The 22087-nt window shown below is 34.0% G+C and overlaps 2 protein-coding genes and 1 pseudogene across 2 annotated transcripts; 1 reads left to right on the top strand and 2 right to left on the bottom strand.

Annotated features, from left to right (window-relative positions):
- Nucleotides 1-1531: 1531 nt before the first annotated feature.
- Nucleotides 1532-3532, bottom strand: LOC140051472 (uncharacterized). The gene has a single exon (XM_072096697.1). The coding sequence runs from the start codon at nt 3530-3532 to the stop codon at nt 1532-1534; it is 2001 nt and encodes a 666-aa protein (XP_071952798.1).
- A 1406-nt stretch (nt 3533-4938) lies between these two features.
- Nucleotides 4939-5400, bottom strand: LOC140051482 (uncharacterized). Its single transcript, XM_072096708.1, has one exon. It carries the CDS (start codon nt 5398-5400, stop codon nt 4939-4941), a length of 462 nt encoding a protein of 153 aa, XP_071952809.1.
- A 15019-nt stretch (nt 5401-20419) lies between these two features.
- Nucleotides 20420-21782, top strand: LOC140051484 (uncharacterized; annotated as a pseudogene).
- The last annotated feature ends 305 nt before the right edge of the window (nt 21783-22087 follow it).

Raw genomic sequence — 22087 nt, forward strand, 5'->3', positions numbered from 1 at the left:
GTTATGTGATTCCCTATAAAACAAACAATGGCATGCTTCCATACATCAGGACATTATCCGGTAGAAATAGAAATGTTTATATATTTTGATTTCAGTTTATTTATAGAGTTAATTAAGAACACTATCCAAAAATATGTATTTTTAATTTCAAAGAATATGGTGTTGTTATTATGGGTAATTACTATACAGATATTGCCTGCTTAGAGGTTAAATATAAGATTTGACATCCTCAAGGGATGATATTATGTTCGAGGGAATATAATATATTTCCCGAAGCGCCAGCTGAGGGAAATATATAGTTCCCCGAGAACATAATATCATTCCTGATGGATGTCAAATCTTATATTTTACCGATAAAAAGGCAATATCTGTTATATTACATAGCCAACAACAAGTAGAATATCTGCTGGGTCGGGTAGCTAGGCTAGCTAGCCTCCTTTTTGTCTTGTATGTTATTACTGTCGAGGGTCCAGAGAAATATATGAGTCGAGAATCGAAATATCACACGGTTATATGCTTCCTTTAAGTCTTTATTTACCAATACTGTGATAGAGTTGATTAACTGTGAAACAATAAAAATGACATAATAGTATGGTTAGCTATTATTTATAAAATTCTTGGTTCTTAATTTAAAACTGGTTTAACATGACCTATTTAAACAATTGACAGAATGATAATATTAACATTGATCCATCAGCAACAACTGCAATTAATACATACAGTCTTCTATAATAATGCATAATTGGTGTCCAGTATTAATATTACTATTATAATAATTATGAGCATAAATATCAGCTATTCAAACAACAATTTAACCAAACAAGGCCAATAGCCATTAAGTCGCGTGCTACAATGCATAGTGATACCGGACCGACAGACCGACAGACAGACAGACCGACCGACCAACCGACCGACATAGTGAACTATAGAGTCGCTTCCACGCGACTAAAAACAAGCATATATACTGTTATGCTTTCATAGAAGCAACAGGTATCTCACTTATGAGATGGTCCCTGAAAAAGTTAAAACAAAGTTATCTTGGCCTAGCCTACCGAAAGTACCAGCCATAAATAACGTCTCAAATAACACAACAAAATGACTATATTCGATAAGAGAATTAACCTTACCGAATTCTGTAAACTTTCCCTGGCTTATGGTTCAGTAATTTATACAAAAACTTTCTAAAATCTCTCTCTATTTATCTCTTATAATCTCCAACTAACTTCTTAAATCCTGTCTTCTTTCCTTTTCACACAAAAAAGCATGTTACCATGCAACCTCCTCATATTACAATAGGTTGCCACAGAAAACCAAATATTTTGCCCAATATTAATTAAACTAGAAGCAATGGCTTCTACATTCCGGCCCCTTAATAGTTTACTAATTTAAACTATTACTAAACTACTACAAAATCTACTAAAGAACTGAATCGGTCATTCCAAAATGGTATAAGTTTCAACTAACATATCACAATACTAATCAATTTTCTCAGATTCTAAGAGTAAACATAATTTAGCTACAGGTCTTTCGATTACTGATGATTTAGTCTTAACAACACATTATCTAACAAAGTTCTTTGCATCTCTTCGTGGCTTCCTCTCATTGCGCGGGCAATCAAACCATTATTTCCTGTTTTAAGTGCAAGGATCTCCTCTTTGAAGTATTTTTGCTGCTCATGATTGATTATTTCTTTCTCTGCAACCTGAAGTTGTAGCAAGTTTAGACTGTGATTAAGTGGTCCGTTCCACTTCTCTATTTCTGCCATAACCTTCTCGGGTTTTTCTTTAGAGTCAGGTTCGTTTTCATATTTCTTCTCTACAGATTTCCTGAATAATACCTTTTGCTGTAGTCTCCCTTTTATAGCCAACAGCCATGCTACAGCACGTTTCAGCTTTCGGAAACTTGAGTACATTTCAACTAATCGGCACAATGCAGATTGCGTTTCATTTAAAACTGCTGCATGAGCCTGTCCTTTTACCTCTGGATCGTCAAGTGGTATCACATTTAAAGCTGGTGATTCTTGCCACTTCTCCCATTCTACGGAAGATTTCTGTAGAAACTCAGGACCATGAGTCCATCTATCATTTTTTAGAAACTCATCGATTTTCATTCCACGTGGTGCTTCATCAGCCGGATTATTAGCACTGCGTACATATTTCCATTGTGTAGGGCTCGAGGCATCAAGTATTGCAGTCACTCTATTTGCTACGAATGTCTTAAATCGTGCGGTGGTATTGTTTAGGTAGCGCAGAACAGTTTGACTATCTGTCCAATAAACGGTCTCATCTACTCCATCTAATTTATCTAGCAACATCTTAGTTACACGAACAGCCATGGTTGCAGCAGTGAGCTCTAGTCTTGGTACAGTAACATGTTTTAAAGGAGTAACTCGGCTTCTGGCTAACACTAGCGAAAATCTAGCTTTACCTTGTTTGTCCTCATATCTCATATATGCTGCCATTCCGTATCCTTTCTCACTTGCGTCAGAGAATACATGAAGCTGACGTGAAGCTATTTCTCCAAGACCTTTACTTATGTAACATCTAGGCATGTTCCATTCTTGTAGCCGTTTTAGCTCATCAAACCATTGTTGCCTCCATCCGGAACCCTTACGACATAATTCTTGTATAATCAGTTTAGCAGGAAGGACGAAAGGTGAGACTAATCCTAGCGGATCGAAAACAGAACTTATCACAGAAAGCAGTCCGCGGCGTGTAGGTGGTTTATCAGGTAACTTAATGTCAAAGCCCAACTTATCGGTTTCTGCTGACCAACATACACCCAGTGCTCTTTCGCTTGGTAACTCTGCATTATCTAAATCCAGTGTCGTAAATTCAGGTGCTCGTTCATTGATTGGGATTGACTCCAATACAGCTCTACTATTACTGATCCATTTGGTCAGCCTAAATCCTCTTTCTGCGCATAATTCTCTTAGACCTTTGGCTAGTTCCATTCCCTTTGCTTCAGTCTCAACTGATACCAAGCAATCATCTACATGAAAGTTTCTTTTTATGGCTGTCACCACCTCTTGAGGATATCTTTCACCTACATCTGTAGCTGTTCTCTGCAGAGCAAGATTCGCACATGACGGCGAAGAAGTCGCTCCAAATAGATGGCAAGTCATTCTATATATGCTGGGTTCATTCTCCATATTACCGTCTTCCCACCAGAGGAATCTCATAAAATCCCGATCATGTTCAGGAACTTTAACCTGTAGAAACATACCTTCTACATCGGACATAAGAGCTATTTCATTTTGAAGGAACCTTACTAGAACTCCAATTAAACTATTTGTAAGATCCGGGCCTTGTAGTAGCACATCGTTCAATGCAATTCCTTGGTACTTTGCCGCACAGTCGAAGACGACACGTATCTTATTTGGCTTATTTGGGTTGTACACTCCATGATAAGGAATATACCAAGTTCTCCCATAATTGATGTTATCTTTCACGACCTTTTCGGCATGTCCCTGTCTTATCTGCTTTTCCATAAACGCAATGTAGTCCTCTTTAAACTTTTGGTTTCTCTCCATTTTCCTTTTTAACGACAGCAGTCTTTGGTCCGCCATTGCACGATTATTCGGCATTATCTGTTTTCTGTCCTTAAAGGGAAGAGCTGTCTCGTAGTGGCCATTCCTAAATCCCATTGTCTCGTTTGCTATTTTCAAAAATTTAAGGTCATCTTGTGAGTGTTCTTGTTGCTCTTCCTTATCCCTTTCTGGAAAGTCAATGCTAATGGCTTTCTCCACAGTGCGATTAAGCTTATTAATTTCTTCCCGTTCTTCAATTGCCGTTATTTCTAGACGGTTGGCGGGACAACTCTCATTCTTGTATTCTTCACCTTGGTTCTTTCTCACAACATTCCACGGAATCCAACCCAAAGCTGTTTTCGAAGCATAGGGGCTCCCAGGAGGCCCAGTGATGATTTGTAGAGGCGTATAGGCTTCTGCTACTGCATTACCGATTAGGAGCCCTATATCGGCATCAATGGATGGAAGCTCTATTTCTTTCATATGCGACCATTGAGCTATGTCTTCCATTCTTGGTATGTGAGCCTTTGTAACAGGCATGCCATCTTTGGTGTATACACTAGGTAACGTTATTGAGTTTTCTCCTTTAAGATCACATATCTCAAGTCCATTGACAATGCTGGTGTCTAGCAAACATGGTAAACAAACCCATGGTATCAAGCGTGATTCTTGCCTTTCGGCCTCCAAGACCCAATTGTTCCTTTAACCTTTCAGAACAAAATGAAACACTACTACCAGGGTCTAGAAATGCGTAAGTCTCATTAGCCAATCCATTCTTCCGAGACCTAGCCATTACGGGCACGATGGCCATAATGCACAGTGTGTCTCCGGCCCCTGTACGACAAGAGGGTCCTATGCTATTATTTTGAGGTTGTTCAGTTTGAGTTACTTGTGTTTTATTTTCTGCTGCTACTGCCTGACTTTGCTCATTAGTTCGGTGAAGAAGCGTTGGGTGTCGCTTGCTGCATGTTGAGCATATTGCTCGATTACGGCATTCCTTAGATCGATGTCCGTATTTCAAGCATCCAAAACATCTTCTATTCTCTTGTAGCCAGACTAACTCTTTCCGGCACAGTCTTTGCAAGGAACGCATCACATTTTTTAATTTTATGATCTCCCTTTTTGCAAATGTAGCATGACCTAGTGTCTGCCGGCTTTGATGTACCATGTTGTGACCTTGAATCGGTTCTTTCATCCTGTGATTGTACGCTGGTTGCAAAGCTTCCCTTCGTTCCCTTTGGAAGATTTTGTGTAGCAGCCTTTGGTCGGCTACTAGGTCCGTTCGAGGCTAAAGCGTCCCTACCATATGTTGGGTCATTTGCCTTCTTAGCTTCCCTTTTAACAAACTTCACTAACTCTTTGAAAGAAACAATCACATTTCGGTCCTTTAGATTCTGCACTGTGCTTCTTCATTTTTCATGCAATGAGTAAGGTAGCTTTTTAATGATTGATCTTATGTTCTCTGAATATTCCAAGACTTGCATAGCTTGGATACATTCGACGGCACTTGAGCATTCATTTAGAAATATAGAAAAGGCGTCTAAGGACTTTGAGTTACTTATTGCTGGCCAAGTTATTACCTTCTTTATAAAGGCTTCTGCAATCACCTGTGGGTCTCCATACCTTTCTTCAAACTCTTTAAGTACTGCCGAATATCCTATTTTGGCATCCAGATAGCTGTAACCTTCAACTATTTTTAGCGCTTCTCCCATCGTGAATTGTTCAAGATAGTATATCTTCTCATCGTCAGTCTCCGTAAACTTCACAACCCTGTTGTTGAATTGCCTCATAAATTTCTTATATTCTATTGGGTTTCCATCAAACTTTTTTATCTCGCAGACCGGTTTTCTAAGTTCTTTTATCACTGACATCTGACCTGTCGTTAATTTCCGGTGTGTTGGTGGTTAGCATTCTTTTAGGTGTGGCAGGTGGTGGCTAACAACCTCTCAGGTGTGGTGGTGGCTGGTAATTGACTGAGAGTAGGCACAAATAAGTTGGCATCTACGTTTACACCAGGTTGGTATGGTTGTGCAATGGAGACTTGGCTTTGAGATGAAAGGACTTCTTCAATCGCCCTTTGTTTGGCTTCTGAAGCCTCCAGTTTTGTTCTTAGCTCAAGTCTGGCTTCTCTATTTTTCAGGTCCAACTTAGCTCGCTCAATCGCCTCACGTTCTTCTATTGCCGCCATCTATGCATTTAAGTCAGCTTGTTTTTTAATTTCATTCAATTTAGCAGTCGGACAAGGCAGATTGACCACCGCTTGACCTTCTGCTTGATTTGCCAGAAGCAGCTTGAGATACGCTATCATTAGGATCTATGCTCACTCTTTGTACTGGATCTTCGTTTAGTGAGTCTTCTGTCTGATCTTTAAATTCCGTCAGAGCCCTCTCTGTAGGCTCGAAATTTTTCCAATAATCTTGATGCTTTTCTTCTTCGTCTAGTAATTCGGTCAAATCATCATGTTCATCTAAAAAGCTTTCATACAATCCAATCCATACCTTATACTTTTCTTGTATTTCCCTTTTGGCTTGTGCTTCTTGAATTGACACTTGCATCTTTTTTAGTTCTTGAATTATACTGCCACGTTTCTTTCTTTTTACTTCAATGGCATGGGCCAGTCCCTTTTCTGCCATGGTTATTTCCCTTTGTGCCTTAGCATCAGGATTAGTATCTTTAGGTTTAGTTGCTGGAGTCGTTTCACTCATCTTCTTAGTTACAGTAAAAGAGAATTCGTTAATGATATTACTATCGAGGGTCCAGAGAAATATATGAGTCGAGAATCGAAATATCACACTGTTATATGCTTCCTTTAAGTCTTTATTTACCAATACTGTGATAGAGTTGATTAACTGTGAAACAATAAAAATGACATAATAGTATGGTTAGCTATTATTTATAAAATTCTTGGTTCTTAATTTAAAACTGGTTTAACATGACCTATTTAAACAATTGACAAAATGATAATATTAACATTGATCCATCAGCAACAACTGCAATTAATACATACAGTCTTCTATAATAATGCATAATTGGTGTCCAGTATTAATATTACTATTATAATATGAGCATAAATATCAGCTATTCAAACAACAATTTAACCAAAAAACAAGCATATACACTGTTATGCTTTCATAGAAGCAACAGGTATCTCACTTATGAGATGGTCCCTGAAAAAGTTAAAACAAAGTTATCTAGGCCTAGCCTACCGAAAGTACCAGCCATAAATAACATCTCAAATAACACAACAAAATGACTATATTCGATAAGAGAATTGAGCTTACCGAATTCTGTAAACTTTCCCTGGCTTATGGTTCAGTAATTTATACAAAAACTTTCTAAAATCTCTCTCTATTTATCTCTTATAATCTCCAACTAACTTCTTAAATCCTGTCTTCTTTCCTTTTCACACAAAAAAGGCATGTTACCATGCAACCTCCTCATATTACCATGCAACCTCCTCATATTACAATAGGTTGCCACAGAAAACCAAATATTTTGCCCAATATTAATTAAACTAGAAGCAATGGCTTCTACATATGTAAACAAGCCTGCCTAGACACCTTACCTTGCGAGGAATAATATACAGATAATTATTAATTAATGATTCCTTGGCAATAAAATATTCACTATAGCCTAGGTCGTGTAAATAATAACAGAAGAATTTCCACCAATAGCCTACATTAATAATAATAATAGTATCATCATCAGTTTGTCTTCTTACTTCGAACCGAATCACCGGATATTCAGTGCGTCGCGCGCGTACCGGTTACTACTGTGAGTATTAACCAATCACAAACGGTCTTTCATCACATCTAGGGAGGACTAATAACAAATGAGGGCGCTATGTATGGATAGCTTAAATAGTTTAGTTGTTTAATTTCTTCAAGCAAGTTACGTGGCGCGCATTGGTTGAAGCGTTGTCTTGTGATGGAGTGACAATTTCATCGCGAGTTCAAGACCCACAGATGACTTTTGTTTATTTATCGGCAACGCGAGTGTTGCCACACGAAAATTACACGGTCAATATCATCGTACTCGAGAATTTGTATGTTTAATGACAGGGGACAAGATAATTACGCGAAAATTACTCAGTCAATATCATCGTTCTCGAGGATATATACGATTTACGATCCTCGCAGCGGTAGTCATGTGATGCAGTTTCAACCAATCAAGTTCACGTATTTACATAGGCTATGTAACTTACTAATTTCGTGATCCTTTCCAGCATATATCTTTATTTCACAAATGTTAATGTATTCAGTTTTTGAAGGATACCATAAGAAAACGTATCGTCCACTGATTGGCTGTTTGCAGATTACGTCAATAATAGGACTCGTCACAACCTGAGTGTTAGTAACAGACATCCCGCACTTTTTTTCTTCCCTAATGTTACCACAAATTGCTCCAATTCTAACTTCAGCATCCTCCAGTCGAAGGTGACTCTGTGAATCTAAAAATGGCATCTAATTTACAGCTATTTTGAAAATATTAAATGTATTTCAAGATTTCTGTTTCACTTTATAGGTTTTCATAAATGTTATAATTTAAAGTAATGCTTATAATAAACTCAAAGTTTTAACAATTTCGGGATTTTCGTTTATAAAATACAATTAATAAATGCTTGTTTAATCTATTAAATTAAGTATTGTCTTTGGATTGTTTTATAAATTTTAAATGTTGCTCATATATTGGCACTCACTAGATTGAACACGATTTATGATGGTTACGCTGGTGACGTTATAGTTTTTTTCAAGGTCAATTTGGATCTAGGGTTGTTCACTAATATATGTAAATAGACAGTAGACAACATTAAACAAATTAGTTAATTAACATTCTGTTTAATTAATATAATAGAACAATCTTAACTGAAAAACAAATTATTATAGGTACAGTTAGATGAGTTTATTTACAAATAACACGTTTTATGAAACTATGGTAAACATGTAGACTTACTAACCTGAATGAAAACATAAATTACCGGCCGCAACCGTGTAGTCGTCTCCGTCAGTAACACTTTCGGCGGTAACTGCCAATTGTAGAAGATGATGTTGCAGGTTTTTTATAGGATAAATAGGCTGTAAAACCAAAAAAATACTTATCGATTTTCTGTATAAATATTATCAGAATCAGCATTGTAGGCTACTGTAAAAAGAAAATCACATTCATATATGAAAGTTTGTTTTTTAATCAGAATTATAACACATTTTATTGTTTTCTTGTAATTTGATTGGTCGAATTAGCATCACGTGTCATTTGGAATTTGCCCTATCTCATGGAAAAGGGATATCTAATGGTGATAATGAACGATTCTAATGCATGTTCAGTTTTCTGTAAACATTTTGAGAATTTTTGCCACGCGACAGACTGATCGCGTTCGGAAATCAACTTTCAGTGCGCGCCTTCTCTAACTGTTGTACACCACGTCTAAGGTTGGAAAACTGCCTTGTATATAATGGCCTAACTTCCCGGCCTAGCATTCGTCAATGGATAACCTGAATTTACCAACCTGTAGTCGGTCCTTTCCTTTATCTCACAAACAAAAGTTAAAAGCCTACAGAAAACACGGAAAAGATATACACATATATAGGCCTACACCTAAACAAAAAAAAAGTTCTTACATGTTTCGGTGTAATTTATAAAGACAAGTAATTAGTCCTGCTGATATTTCCATGTTGCTTACTATGTACTGTAACATGTAATTGAAGATACTATAGGTCTCTCTTCCGTTTTATTTTCTGACGTATTCTCCCAAAGTCAATTTAACTTTTTTCTATGCAATATTTCACAATTAACTTAAATTTCCAATAATGAAAAACATGATAGACTTAAAGTTTTACCAGACAAATCAATAATTAAAAATTATTATTGCTTGTGTGTGTGTGTGTGTTTTTTAGCTTTATTATTGGCACACGATTTATGATAGTTACACTGTGACGTTATAGATCTTGAGATCGATTTCGATCCAGGGTTGCTCACTAATATTAATGTTCAATTAACTTTAGTCCTATGCTTAATATAAATTGGTTGTATGTAATAAAAAACAAGATAAAATTAAAGTTTTACCGTACAAATCAATACTTACAATGTAATGACAATGCAATTTAATCAAGTACTGGTACCAGAAGCTGTCTCGTCTAAGCCCTCCAACTGATTAGTTTAATCATATACCACCATAGAAACTATTTTGTTTGTGTTGAAGCGTAGAGATAATGAGATATAGTGCCATCTGAAATACCATGACGGTACACAATACCAATCATCTTGGCAAATACTCATACAAAGTCGTCGTTTTTAGTCGCGTGCAACGCGTGCAAACGCGACTCTACAGCTCACTTTGTCGGTCGATTGGTCGGTCGGTCGGTAAACACTAACTCAAATTTGCGCACGTGACTGCAGCCATGTATATGGCATTGTTCTTCCTCGATAGGATTTCACAATGTTGTTTTTGTTTAAAGAAAATTTAACGTAGGATTTAACAATGTTGTTTTTGTTTAAAGAAAATTTAACGTACTCTTAATCTATCAAAAAGTCTGTAACAATGTTGTTCATGCTAATTACTAAAGGCCATCAACCATTATTCAGATATAAACAAGCGATCTAACCACGTTTACAATTACAATTTAAATTATTATTTCGTCTAACAATATGTACGAAGTTCCAATGTAATTACAATTAATGTTACTTCTATTCACAATTCTGACTATGTTTTAAACAATATTGATAATAAGACTACTACTACTCTAGCCTTCTTTGATCCGAAAACATTGATACTGTTGTTTATCATTCACCCGAAGGTACAACTTAACTTACAACTTACACGAGTCTATAAGTTTTATATTTACTTTATTTTAACGTTATATAACAGTACTCTTCTTAAAACTAGCTATTTTGGGACGTTTAAAATAAAAGTTTAAATCGTATCTTTCTGTTCGAAGGCACAACATCACTTTAGTTATTGTGCCTTGATTCATCTCCAGATTCTATTCAATGCAAGGTTCACCCTAGTGTCGTAAGGGTCTTTTTCTTTTCATTCTGTTCTGTTTATTATTGATTTTTCTAATGTCATTACACATTGTTCTGCTATTTTTCTGCATCTAAACTGTCCATTTGTATCTTCAAATGTGAACAATTGTTTAAATGGCAGATTGAGAAAACAATTCTCTTTAAATATTTAGAAAACCAAATCTATTTAACTCTGCCATTTTCTTAGTATTCAAGTTTGATTGTTTCATTCAATGCCATATAGAGAACATAAATTAATAAATATAATTCTGTGAGGAGGACGCATCAAGCCAAGGATTTAAGTTTGGTCCTCCAGATAAATAAATATATATATATATATGATTATTTAATTGAAGTGGCAGAGAAAAACAGCACTTATGTCTTTCTTCTAATTGACAAATAAAATTAAACAAAAAAGGCACAATAAAGAAAAAAAACCTTCTTAAGGCAGTGGTGTAATAATGTTCTAAATGTGGCGAGTTATTCCATACAAGGTCCAATGTAAATAATGTATTTTATTTTGTATAATAGTTTTTTGCAGTTGATGATCAAATCTAACTAGATTGTTCTTGATGTGGGGATAGAGTTATTGATATAGCAATGTATCCATACGAAGCAAACAACCGCCTTTGCAATTACAACCCTCTTCACATTCATCAAAGGTGATCACTTTCTGAAAATATTCCATATCTGTTATCACAGCAGGTGTTCCTTCTTCTTTGTGGTGGTGTGAAAAGAGAACGCAGAATTTGTCACAGTTGCGAAATCCGAATACATTACAGAATAAATGCACGTGACACATCTTGGCACAGTGGATGTACGATAGAACTTCCTTGCTTTGAAAGATTTCACCACCTACTATGCCTTTTATAGTCGATGACTCGATTTTCTCGAATATGTTACCTAAAGAGTAAACTAAAACATACACAATTAATTAAGTCGTTTGGAAATGTAATATGTTATAATTATAAATAAGTCTATCACACTACTCTGTCCTACCATGGGAAAGTGGATACCCTTTTTGACGAATTGAATTTCACTTTACTTTAAACAAAACCAAAGTCGTCATCATCCAAAATCAGATATCTTATCAATACAAAGGGAAGCAGCAAAAACATTTTTTTACACTACTACTAACGTTACTAAATAGTTTGGTTAATTTTGATTGATTTTTAAATAAAAAAAAAACATTTAAAAATATCAAAAGTAACATTTTTCCAAAGGAGGGTTGTTTTTCAATATTCAAAGCATTACTATTATTATTGTAATCTAAATGCATAGTTGATTTGGCAAACTCTTTTTCAACATTTTGTTTGTCTGTGACTTATTTTACTGGATAAAATTAAAAGCTGTTTCAATCGGTTCTTGCTTCTAATCAGTAATTGTAAACAAAATAAAAATGATATAAAGTAAGAAGAAAACAGAGGAGATGGTTAGATTCTTCAGGAAATATAAGTAAACAAACAAATGTAAATGGCCAACATAGTAAGAACAGAACTTTAAGGTTTAGAAACAGTGGAATGAAACAAATGTTATACAAGGCCAAAACATAAAAATTAGCATATAATGTGTGTATAATAACTATGTTAAACTGATTCGTAAATGTAAATAGGTCTATCAATGTGTGTATGGGTGTATATATTTGTAATGGATGTAAAATAAGGTCAAAAGAAAAAAAATATATACAAATTGTGAGTACTGATTTAAAACATAATAAAAGAAACAGCTAATTTTTAATACATTTCTTAATATAAAGTAAATTTAAATGATAAATAGTCGTACTTTTACTATAACTTGCAATAAACATACAATGTACGTTTTTAAAGCATACTTTTACTCCATCGATTTTATGTAGCCTACATGTATAGATATAGTGCCTTTTTAACTAATATATTGAATTTTATTGTTTTATATTTTTACGAATATGTATGTATGTTATATAATATATATTTGTAAAAGGAATGAATAAATGTGGGTGACCCCCGCGAAAGAGAAAAACAAGATTCTTCAGGAAAGTAAGTCTATATATTATTAATTTTAGCTTAAACAATCATTATGCATAATTATAAAAAAGACACAATTTTATATTACCATATGGCCGGTCTCTTGCCGCCTTTATTTCCGATTCATCTAGTACTCTATCATAAACCTGGAGAGCGGCTACTCTTGCCTTAACGCCCTCACCACCGATCTTTATATTCGTTTCGTCAGAAGCCAACTGAATTTGTGTGAAATCTATATAACCGATACTTGCAATCTCTCCATTCCTCCAAAGTTTGACATTCTTGTGAATTCCATCAAATGTCAAAGCAAGAAATGTCCAGACTTCAGGCTGCAGGACATGAGCTCTTGTCAACTGTTGATCAATGAAGAATACTGTTACTTCTGATTGATAAAGAATACCATTTGTGTATGTTTGTTCCATTCGTATTCGTGTTCCATCGTTTCCAAAACCTACTATATCTCCCGCCGAGTTCCGATAAGGGTAGATATAGAAAGCGATTGTAAGAGCTTGTATATCGTTTGTAATTAGATTGTTCACTGATACCACAGTTAGATCAACTGATTGCGCATCTGCACAATCCAGTTCTTCGCCAGATGCCGATAAATACAGTTTGGTGTAGATATGTTTCAACAAACACGAGTAGTTCAACATCCATACGTCAACCGGATTTAAATCACCTCTAAATTCATCTATAAAAGTTATTATGTTATGTAATACGACAAATGATTGAAAAAAAGTCTACAAGTAAAACCCTATTTATTATTTATTAGTTACAGTACGGTATGTTTTGGAAGTGTTTGGAGTTAGGCAGGCAAGATAATAAATAGTATTATATAATATTTTACATTGTGCACACATATTTTATTTAGGACATTCTTGCAGTATTCTTCACGAACATTTTCTTTGTTTTAGTTTTTGTTGGTGTGGATGCGGACCGGTATGTTTTCATGTAGTAGATATAACTTTACTTAGGTGTTCTTACCTAGTGGACATGACGTGTTTGTCGCTGGTACATCACAACCTTCCCATCTGACATCTGGATCTGTCGTGTAGCACCATGTTTCATGATGGTTGTCTGGGTTTCTACAAAGATTATGAAGGCCAAGTCCTTTTTTGGTTTCTGCTTTCTGCACTTGTATATGCTACATAATACGGAATGTGTGGAGATGTTGCTGACCAATCCTGACAAACTATACCGCTTCTTGTGATAGCTACCAAACCGCGGTAATCTTCATTATTTTGACTGCTGCTACACTCACCTTAATGTTAAAAAAAACGAGCTGTGATCCTACTACTGATTACTAATTATCAGAAATATAACATTGACAAATAATGGATTAATCTAGAAAATTATCAAGAAATCTGTATATTTGGTGCTATAGAATACGGTGGTTTAAATATCTAGCGATTTTTGTTTTATACCAATATTTCATCTTTAGATCTTTTTACGGAATAAATCATCAATACTGAAAATCATTATTATTCTATTTTGGATTAGTCTTATAGCTATTCTAGCGACATGGTGATCAACTTACTAATTTCGTGATCGTGTTCAGTGTACACATTAATTTCACAAATGTTAATGTATTCAGTTTTTGAAGGGTACCATAAAATAACATAGCGTCCACTGATTGGCTGTTGGCAGATTACGTCAATAATAGGACTCGTCACAACCTGGGTGTTAGTAACAGAAACCCCGCACTTCTCCTCTTTCGTAACGTTATTCCCACTGATACCAATTCTGACTTCTGCATCTTTTAGACGAAGGTGAACATCTGCATCTAAAAATATTGATTACATATTTATAACAATTTTTTTTACAATATTATTTCTAAATCTTTTTGTTACTCTTATTGTTTTGTCGCAAGAAAACGAGAACAGCACAACGTTACTATAATCGCTTACTCCGTCACAAGCAACACTTTTAGGCTGTTTTTTAACAAATTATATGTTATGTTTAGTAAATTACCTTCAATTATAATGTACAATTGTATATTCATATATTGTAGCCACATACTATTGTTATTATTGTTATTGTAATCAGTAAACTGAACAGTTCCAATAATTACTTAGGTCTACTTCTTATGATTGTACGCAACATCCACTGTACATATTTACTGTCACCATAATAATTAGATATTGATATGACAGGGGTATCAACTTATTTTTGCAACCAGTTGTTTTTCTTCATTCCTTCTTCTTAAGAATATTCAAGATATTAAATTTGTATCTAATGTTATTACTGAAGATTTGTTACTATAGTTTCAGTCAACAATCAAGTATTTTGAAGATAATTAGGCACCTATTTGCTTCTAATATATAATGTTTATTGAACGAGTATAGACCATACAATAAACTAAATTTAATAATGGCACTTACTATTTTCAACACGGTTGATTATGGTTACGCTGGTGACGTTATAGTTTCCTTGAAGGTCAATTTGGATCCAGGGTTGTTCGCTCATATCTGTTATATTTTAAGACAATATTCATTAAATTATATACTATAAACTAAAGCTTATACCCAAACAAATTGAAAGGCGCAAACAAGCTATAAATTGTATTTGAAAGTATTGTGAAACGTAAGCAGCAGAAATATTCCAATGACGATTTACAGTTTTGCTTCTATCACAAAGTATAAAGGTATAGGGTATATTCGCAAAATGTTTCATCAGAGGATAACTACGTAGGCCGAGTAGAGTGTTATAACAACATACATAAATACATACAATGCTATTTAAAAAAAAGTAAAAATATAATATACATTCATTATAATAAATGTGTTTAAATAATGAGAACTATAAAGGGGGTAACTCCCACAAAAAAAGCATCTTTCATTAGACAGCTGACAACAGGATTGTGCACTGTTGTAAATTTTAGGAAACATTGTCACGGGCCTACATTGTAATTAAAAAATAAATGAAAATCCAGTTTGTTTAGTTGATGTTATCCTACATCTAAATGTTATTACATCTGATTTTGTATTTAAAATACTTGAGAAATAATGCTGTTCCAACCAGACAGAATTATAAACTCCAATCGAACTTGAAGCATACCATGAAAATGTCTAATACTAGGTGATATTTAATACAAAGTTTAATACTATAATATAATTTCTTTCTATTTACATCAGCTCTTGACAAAATTCTAAACTATGTTAAATGATAGTTACCTGAATGAAAGCATGAATTTCTGTCCAAAATGGTGTAGTCATCTCCGTTCGTAGCAAGTTGGGCTCCATGTCCACCAAACGTAGAAGAGGAGGTTACAGGTTTCTTAAACGATAGATAGGCTGTGAAAGCAAAAATAAATATTTTCAAAGGGACAAGAACTAGTTACAAGAAATATTTGCTGTACTATTTACTTAGTTTACACATTTTTACATATTATTCGAATAAGTTTTTCCGATTATATGAGAATTATGATTGTAAGAACATACATTTATGAAAATAAAAAAAAAAACACAAAGAAGATTTTATAAAAATATAAAAAAAGGTTTGTAGATAATCATACCTAGTGAACATATTTCTCTCTTGTCTAATCGGACATGATGACCTAATAATTGGTAGATCCTATACTTCACTCTATATAATTATTTTCGACACAAATGTTTTAAACAAAAATGGCCTTTAATTAGAGGTAGACCATGTCATCGAAAGTGATAGCAATACCTCCACCTAAACAATTTTCTGAAAAAAAACGAAACTTACATGTTTTAGTGTAACTTATCGAAAATATTAATATTAGTCCAATTGCTACTGCCATGTTGCGAAACGTAGAATACAATTCTAACTAATAAAATAATGTTCGGTGTTATTTCCTTATGTAACCAATTTAGCTGTGTACCGTAGTTATTCACTAATATACCATTATTGATTACATTTCACATAATTGTTTAACAGTTTTAAAAATCAATAGGCTTTCTTGCAAAAATCGTTTGCATTTTTATTAGGCCTAAATCAGAGTAATTTGTGCATTAACTTTCAGCATTTGAACTAGTAGCTGTAATTATAATATACGGAAAATGTATCATACCCTTATGGAAATATACGTTGGTTCGTGTAGGTACGTGTTTTAATAATGTATTTTTAACCATATATAATCAATAATCACAGTTATTAAAGTAAAGTTGTTAATGCCCTGTCTTTCAAATTATGGCTAATGCAAACAACATCATTATCTGAAACACGATGTACGTTATTGGAGTCTGGACATATATTTATTGCATGGTCGTGAGTGGAACCTGTAATAACAATCACTAAAGGTCTGTCTACACTATCAAACTAATTTGACAAATAAAGTGGGATTATGTACCCAAACATGGTAGTGATATGCCCAAATACGGTAGTGGTCATCATTTTGTCCATTATGGACGCATCAAATTTTTTTGTCACATAATGTTTGATAGTGTAGACGGTTTTAAACTGCCAGTAGCATAAAATATAAATATTGGGCGCTTTCATTTGCTAATAAAATTATTTATAATTGGTACTGTCAGAACTAAGCTGTCACTTTGTCGTTCACCTAAAAGAAATGACAACACAACAGGTCAGGTCAAGCAGGTTAGTTTCGCTAATTTTTTTTTTAAGAATTCCAAAACCAGATGAACATTTTTAATCAAGTAGAAATATAGTTTGAAATAATGTTTTATTTAGCTAAAACTTGTGTTCAGAATTCAGGATATTTTTAAAAAAAATTATATGTTAAAAGTACTGTAAAATGTATATGTAGGCCTAATGTAAAAAAATAAAAACTATCTAATCAATATGTTTAATTTTATTAATTATTATTATTTTTATTCTTTTTTTTATCATCTTAGATTAGGAGATGTCTGACTCACAAAAACATCATTCATCGGGAGGGACAAAACATAGGCCTACAAAATATGAGCTAAGAGACAACCAAGAAAAACAAGAGGACACTAGGAGGAAGGAAAAATGGAAACCACCAGACAAGAAAAGCTATATAGTACGGTAGTGATATGACATTATCATGTCCATTTATAGACGCATCACATTTGTCACATAATATTTGATTTATTAGACAGCTTAAGACTGCCAGTAGCATAAAATAGAAATGTTGGGAGCTTTCATTTGCTAATAACAGCGTGCGCATACGTTTTACGCCATTTATAATCGGTAACTGTCAGAACTAAGCTGATCGTTAAAGCCTGTTTTCCTCTCGACGTTAGTCGGCGCTATCGTAACAATAATCGGCGATCTTCGTTTGAAAATGATCAAGTTGAAATAATAACGATAGCGCAAACATTTGATTTCTAGCGTTGAACGTTGAACTTCTTTCTCGACGTCGTCGTAACGCGAATTCATCATGACGTTGAAATTGACTCGACGTGTAGCCTAGGCCTACTTAAAGTGTGATAATTTAATTATAAATCTCGCATTGAATTGATACGGTAACCATAAAGCAGAAACAGAAAAAGACAATAACAACAAGTAACACTTTCTATATTTTATTTCTTTTTATTTAATAGTATAGGCCTATAGGCCTATATACTTTTATGTATCAGATACTGATAGTAAGTACGTTTTGACAAGTTCCAACTCACTTCGTAAACCAGTGCAGATTTTGCCTTTGGCCTACCGTATTTATTTGAATAAATGCTTGACGCTATTTTTCAGAAATAAGGTTCTCGACGTCCGTACGTAACTAAAGTTTATCGTAATGCTTGCGCACGCGCATATCGAGTTGCTTGCAAAGTGGGCGGAGCTTGTGACTTTGCATGCTGGGAAATAGCGTTAAAGTTAATTCGTTCAACGTGCGCGCTCCTCCTGCGAAAACTCCCTATATTCTACGCCGCGTCAAAAATTGATGTTTTTTTTAGAATGGTTTTGCCTATCCATGACAATTGTTATTAATAGGACGTAGTTATGGGATGTTTCGTTCCAAAATCAATCAATCGAACTTTATAATGTAGGCCTACTAGCGCAATATTCTTTGCCGCAAGTACTTCTGTACGCTGTGCACATCGATATTTCACCGTAAAATGTGCAATTACATTTTTTTAAATATAAGAAAAAGTTTAAAGTATTTTCTTTCTCCTATAGTTTACATGAATTAACGGAGACAAGTTTGACACAAATTGATCTGCATATCACGTGACTATAATCCAATGTCGTAACTCTTTATACATGGCTGCTCTGCCTTCAAGCAGAGCCATATATATAAAGAGTTACGACATTGGATTTAAGTCACGTGATATGCAGATCAATTTGTGTCAAACTTGTCTCCGTTAATGCATGTAAAGTATAGGAGCAAGAAATTACTTTAAACTTTTTCTTATATTAAAAAAATGTAATTGCACATTTTACGGTGGAATATCGACGTGCACAGCGTACAGAACCACTTGCGCCAAAGAATATTGCGCGCGCGTACGCTAGTACATTATAACGTTCGATTGATTGATTTTGGAACAAAACATTCCATAACTACGTCCCATTAATAACAATTATGTAATATTTCAATTCATAATGCATGCTTTGACGACTAAATAAAATAATAAAGTGTCGTGGACATATTTGTTAATATATTGAATAGGTATGAACAATATTAAAATAATAAAGGCAAATTATTACAAATGAAATGATGAACGAGTCTCTGAAAGTTTGTGTCAAAAACACACAGAGAGCCATATACTGTATAAAAAGAGGGGTGAATTTGTGTGTTTTTTGTATTGGTTCATGCTTTGATGTATCCTGACTTGCATGTAGGCCCTAGCATTTATTCTTTTGTTATTATAGACACAATATATATATGTTACCAAATTAATACCATTAATAACATTATTTACTAAAATAAAAACGGAATCTAAGCGTTATTTCATTGACAACAAAATCTAAAAATAATGCATGGAACTACAGGAAAACGCTATACAAAAGAGACGCGCGCGCCCTCAGCGTGCGAATTCTTTGACACAAAAATGGCTTCTAATTTTCAATGTCGTAACTCTTTATATATATGGCTCTGCCTTCAAGCATGAAATAGCGCCACCTTAAGTTATGACGTCGCATCAGGCAACAACCGGAATTTGAGGGATAGGCAGTTTGCTGCAGCACGTCGCTGAGGATATGCCCTACATATATTGCATTTTTACGAAAGCCTATTAGGGCCAACAAAAAAATAATATTGCTTTCACAAATTCGAAATAACGAATTATTAATTCGTTATTTCGAATTTATTTAAGTAATTTGAAATTTCGAATTAATAATTCGAAATTTTGAATTATTAATTCGAAATTTCGAATTATTTATTTCGTTATTTCAAATTATTAATTCGAAATTTCGAATTATTAATTCGAAATTTCGAATTAGTAATTCGTTATTTCGAATTCATAATTCGAAATTTCGAATTAGTAATTCGAAATTTCGAATTAGTAATTCGTTATTTCGAATTAATAATTCGAAATTTCGAATTAGTAATTCGTTATTTCGAATTAATAATTCGAAATTTCGAATTAGTAATTCGTTATTTCGAATTAATAATTCGAAATTTCAAATTAGTAATTCGAAATTTCAAATTAGTAATTCGTTATTTCGAATTAATAATTCGAAATTTCGAATTAGTAATTCGTTATTTCGAATTAATAATTCGAAATTTCGAATTAGTAATTCGTTATTTCGAATTAATAATTCGAAATTTCGAATTAGTAATTCGTTATTTCGAATTAATAATTCGAAATTTCAAATTAGTAATTCGAAATTTCAAATTAGTAATTCGTTAATTCAAATTTTTAATTCGTTATTTCGAATTAATAATTCGAAATTTCGAATTAATAATTCGAAATTTCGAATTAATAATTCGACCTCTGCCCTTTCTAATGACATCCCAACCATCCCGGATGACTTTAGCTAATGCAATCTGGTCACCATGCGTCCTGAAAACCATTGGATTAGATTATATTTCAATCGTAGCTTAAATTATCAAGAGATTATTGAAATGTTAGCAGAAGATCATGATATTTTGATAAGTAAACGAACATTAAAGCGAAGGCTGAAAAAAATGTGCCTTAGTCGAAGAAAACGGCATTCTGACGAACTGGAAGTCGCTGCGTTCATTGAAAGTCAATTACAGACGTCAGGGATGCTACATGGGTACAGGTGGATGCACATTCGTTGCACACAAAATGGGTTAAACATAGATAAAGAGACGGTCAGAATAATTTTAAACCTTCTTGACCCAGAGGGTGTCGAAGCAAGAAGAAGACGACGACTACACAGAAGAATTTATCATGTACCTGGCCCAAACTATATCTGGCATATCGACTCGTACGACAAACTTAAGCCATACGGCATTTGTATAAATGGCTGTATAGACGGATTCTCTAGACACATAATATGGCTAGAAGCTTACTTTACTAGCAGCAATCAAAAAGTTATAGCCGGCTATTACGTAAATTCTGTTCGCCAAAAAATGGGTTGTCCAAAGTCTATTAGAACAGATTTCGGAACTTAAAATTCTATTGTTGGTCCAATGCAACAATTTCTTTGTAATGAGAACAGCAGTTTTATACAAGGAACAAGTCAGCATAATCAACGAATTGAGAGTTGGTGGGGCATTCTCAGAAAACACTTTACTCAGTTTTGGATGGACGCCTTTAAACAACAAAAGAATGACGGTAGATATGATGGAGGTCTTATAGACAAATCTTTATTACAATTTTGTTTTATGAAAATTATCCAGGTAAGCAGTACAGCAATTACATTGTGTGCTATGCATTATAGTCCCCAAGTACGACAATTATAATAATAATTTGGGCTTTCGCAACAATTTGAAAAGCAAACAATATTAGCCTAGAATTAAATCACTCCTCTTTTATTTACGATATTGTTTTTTTTTTCACGGTCTAAACTGTCATTAAACTATTTGTTTTTACTGTACTGTATTATATTTGCCTTTTTTAAAGGATGAACTGGACACGGTTGCAAATGAGTGGAATGCCCATCGCATCTCAAAATCGAGAAATAGCCATGGTCCGTTTGGACGCCCGACATTGATGTACAATGTACCATACTTATTCGGGGGACAAGAGTGTATTATTCCCGTTGATGTGGCTAAAGTTGAAGTTTGTGAAAGTGAATCCATCTTCAAAAGCCAGATTCCATGCGATAAGGACGTGTTCGACTTATGTTCCATATTCTTGGAAGAATGGCAGCTATCGATGCCGAAAACATGTGATGAAGGTTTGCAGTTATACAGCAGTCTTAGAAATATGTTTCTTGACGTCATCTGATCAAATGCCACAGCAAGCACGTGATATCACATTATCATGTTATAAATCGTTTTTTTTTTATTAATTAATTGTCGCTGTGATATTATTTCCAATACAAAGTTAGAATTGCAACGAACACAATGTAATGAATACAATATAAACAATTATATTTATAGTATTATGTTCAGTTGGTGATGATCAGACAGAATTGTGTTATGTAGCTGTACAATACAGTAAAACAGATGTAATTTAACAACAACATTTTGTTTATTGAAACTTTAATAACAGTATTTTATTTCTGAAACAATTACAAAACTGTTGGCTAC

The sequence above is a fragment of the Antedon mediterranea genome, chromosome 1, assembly GCF_964355755.1.
Source record: "Antedon mediterranea chromosome 1, ecAntMedi1.1, whole genome shotgun sequence".
Taxonomy (NCBI): Eukaryota; Metazoa; Echinodermata; class Crinoidea; order Comatulida; family Antedonidae; genus Antedon; species Antedon mediterranea.

What these genes read in the sequence shown, in the direction of transcription:
- LOC140051472 (XM_072096697.1), bottom strand. Translation starts at nt 3,532, where the DNA reads ATGGAGAGAAACCAAAAGTTTAAAGAGGACTACATTGCGTTTATGGAA.
- LOC140051482 (XM_072096708.1), bottom strand. Translation starts at nt 5,400, where the DNA reads ATGTCAGTGATAAAAGAACTTAGAAAACCGGTCTGCGAGATAAAAAAG.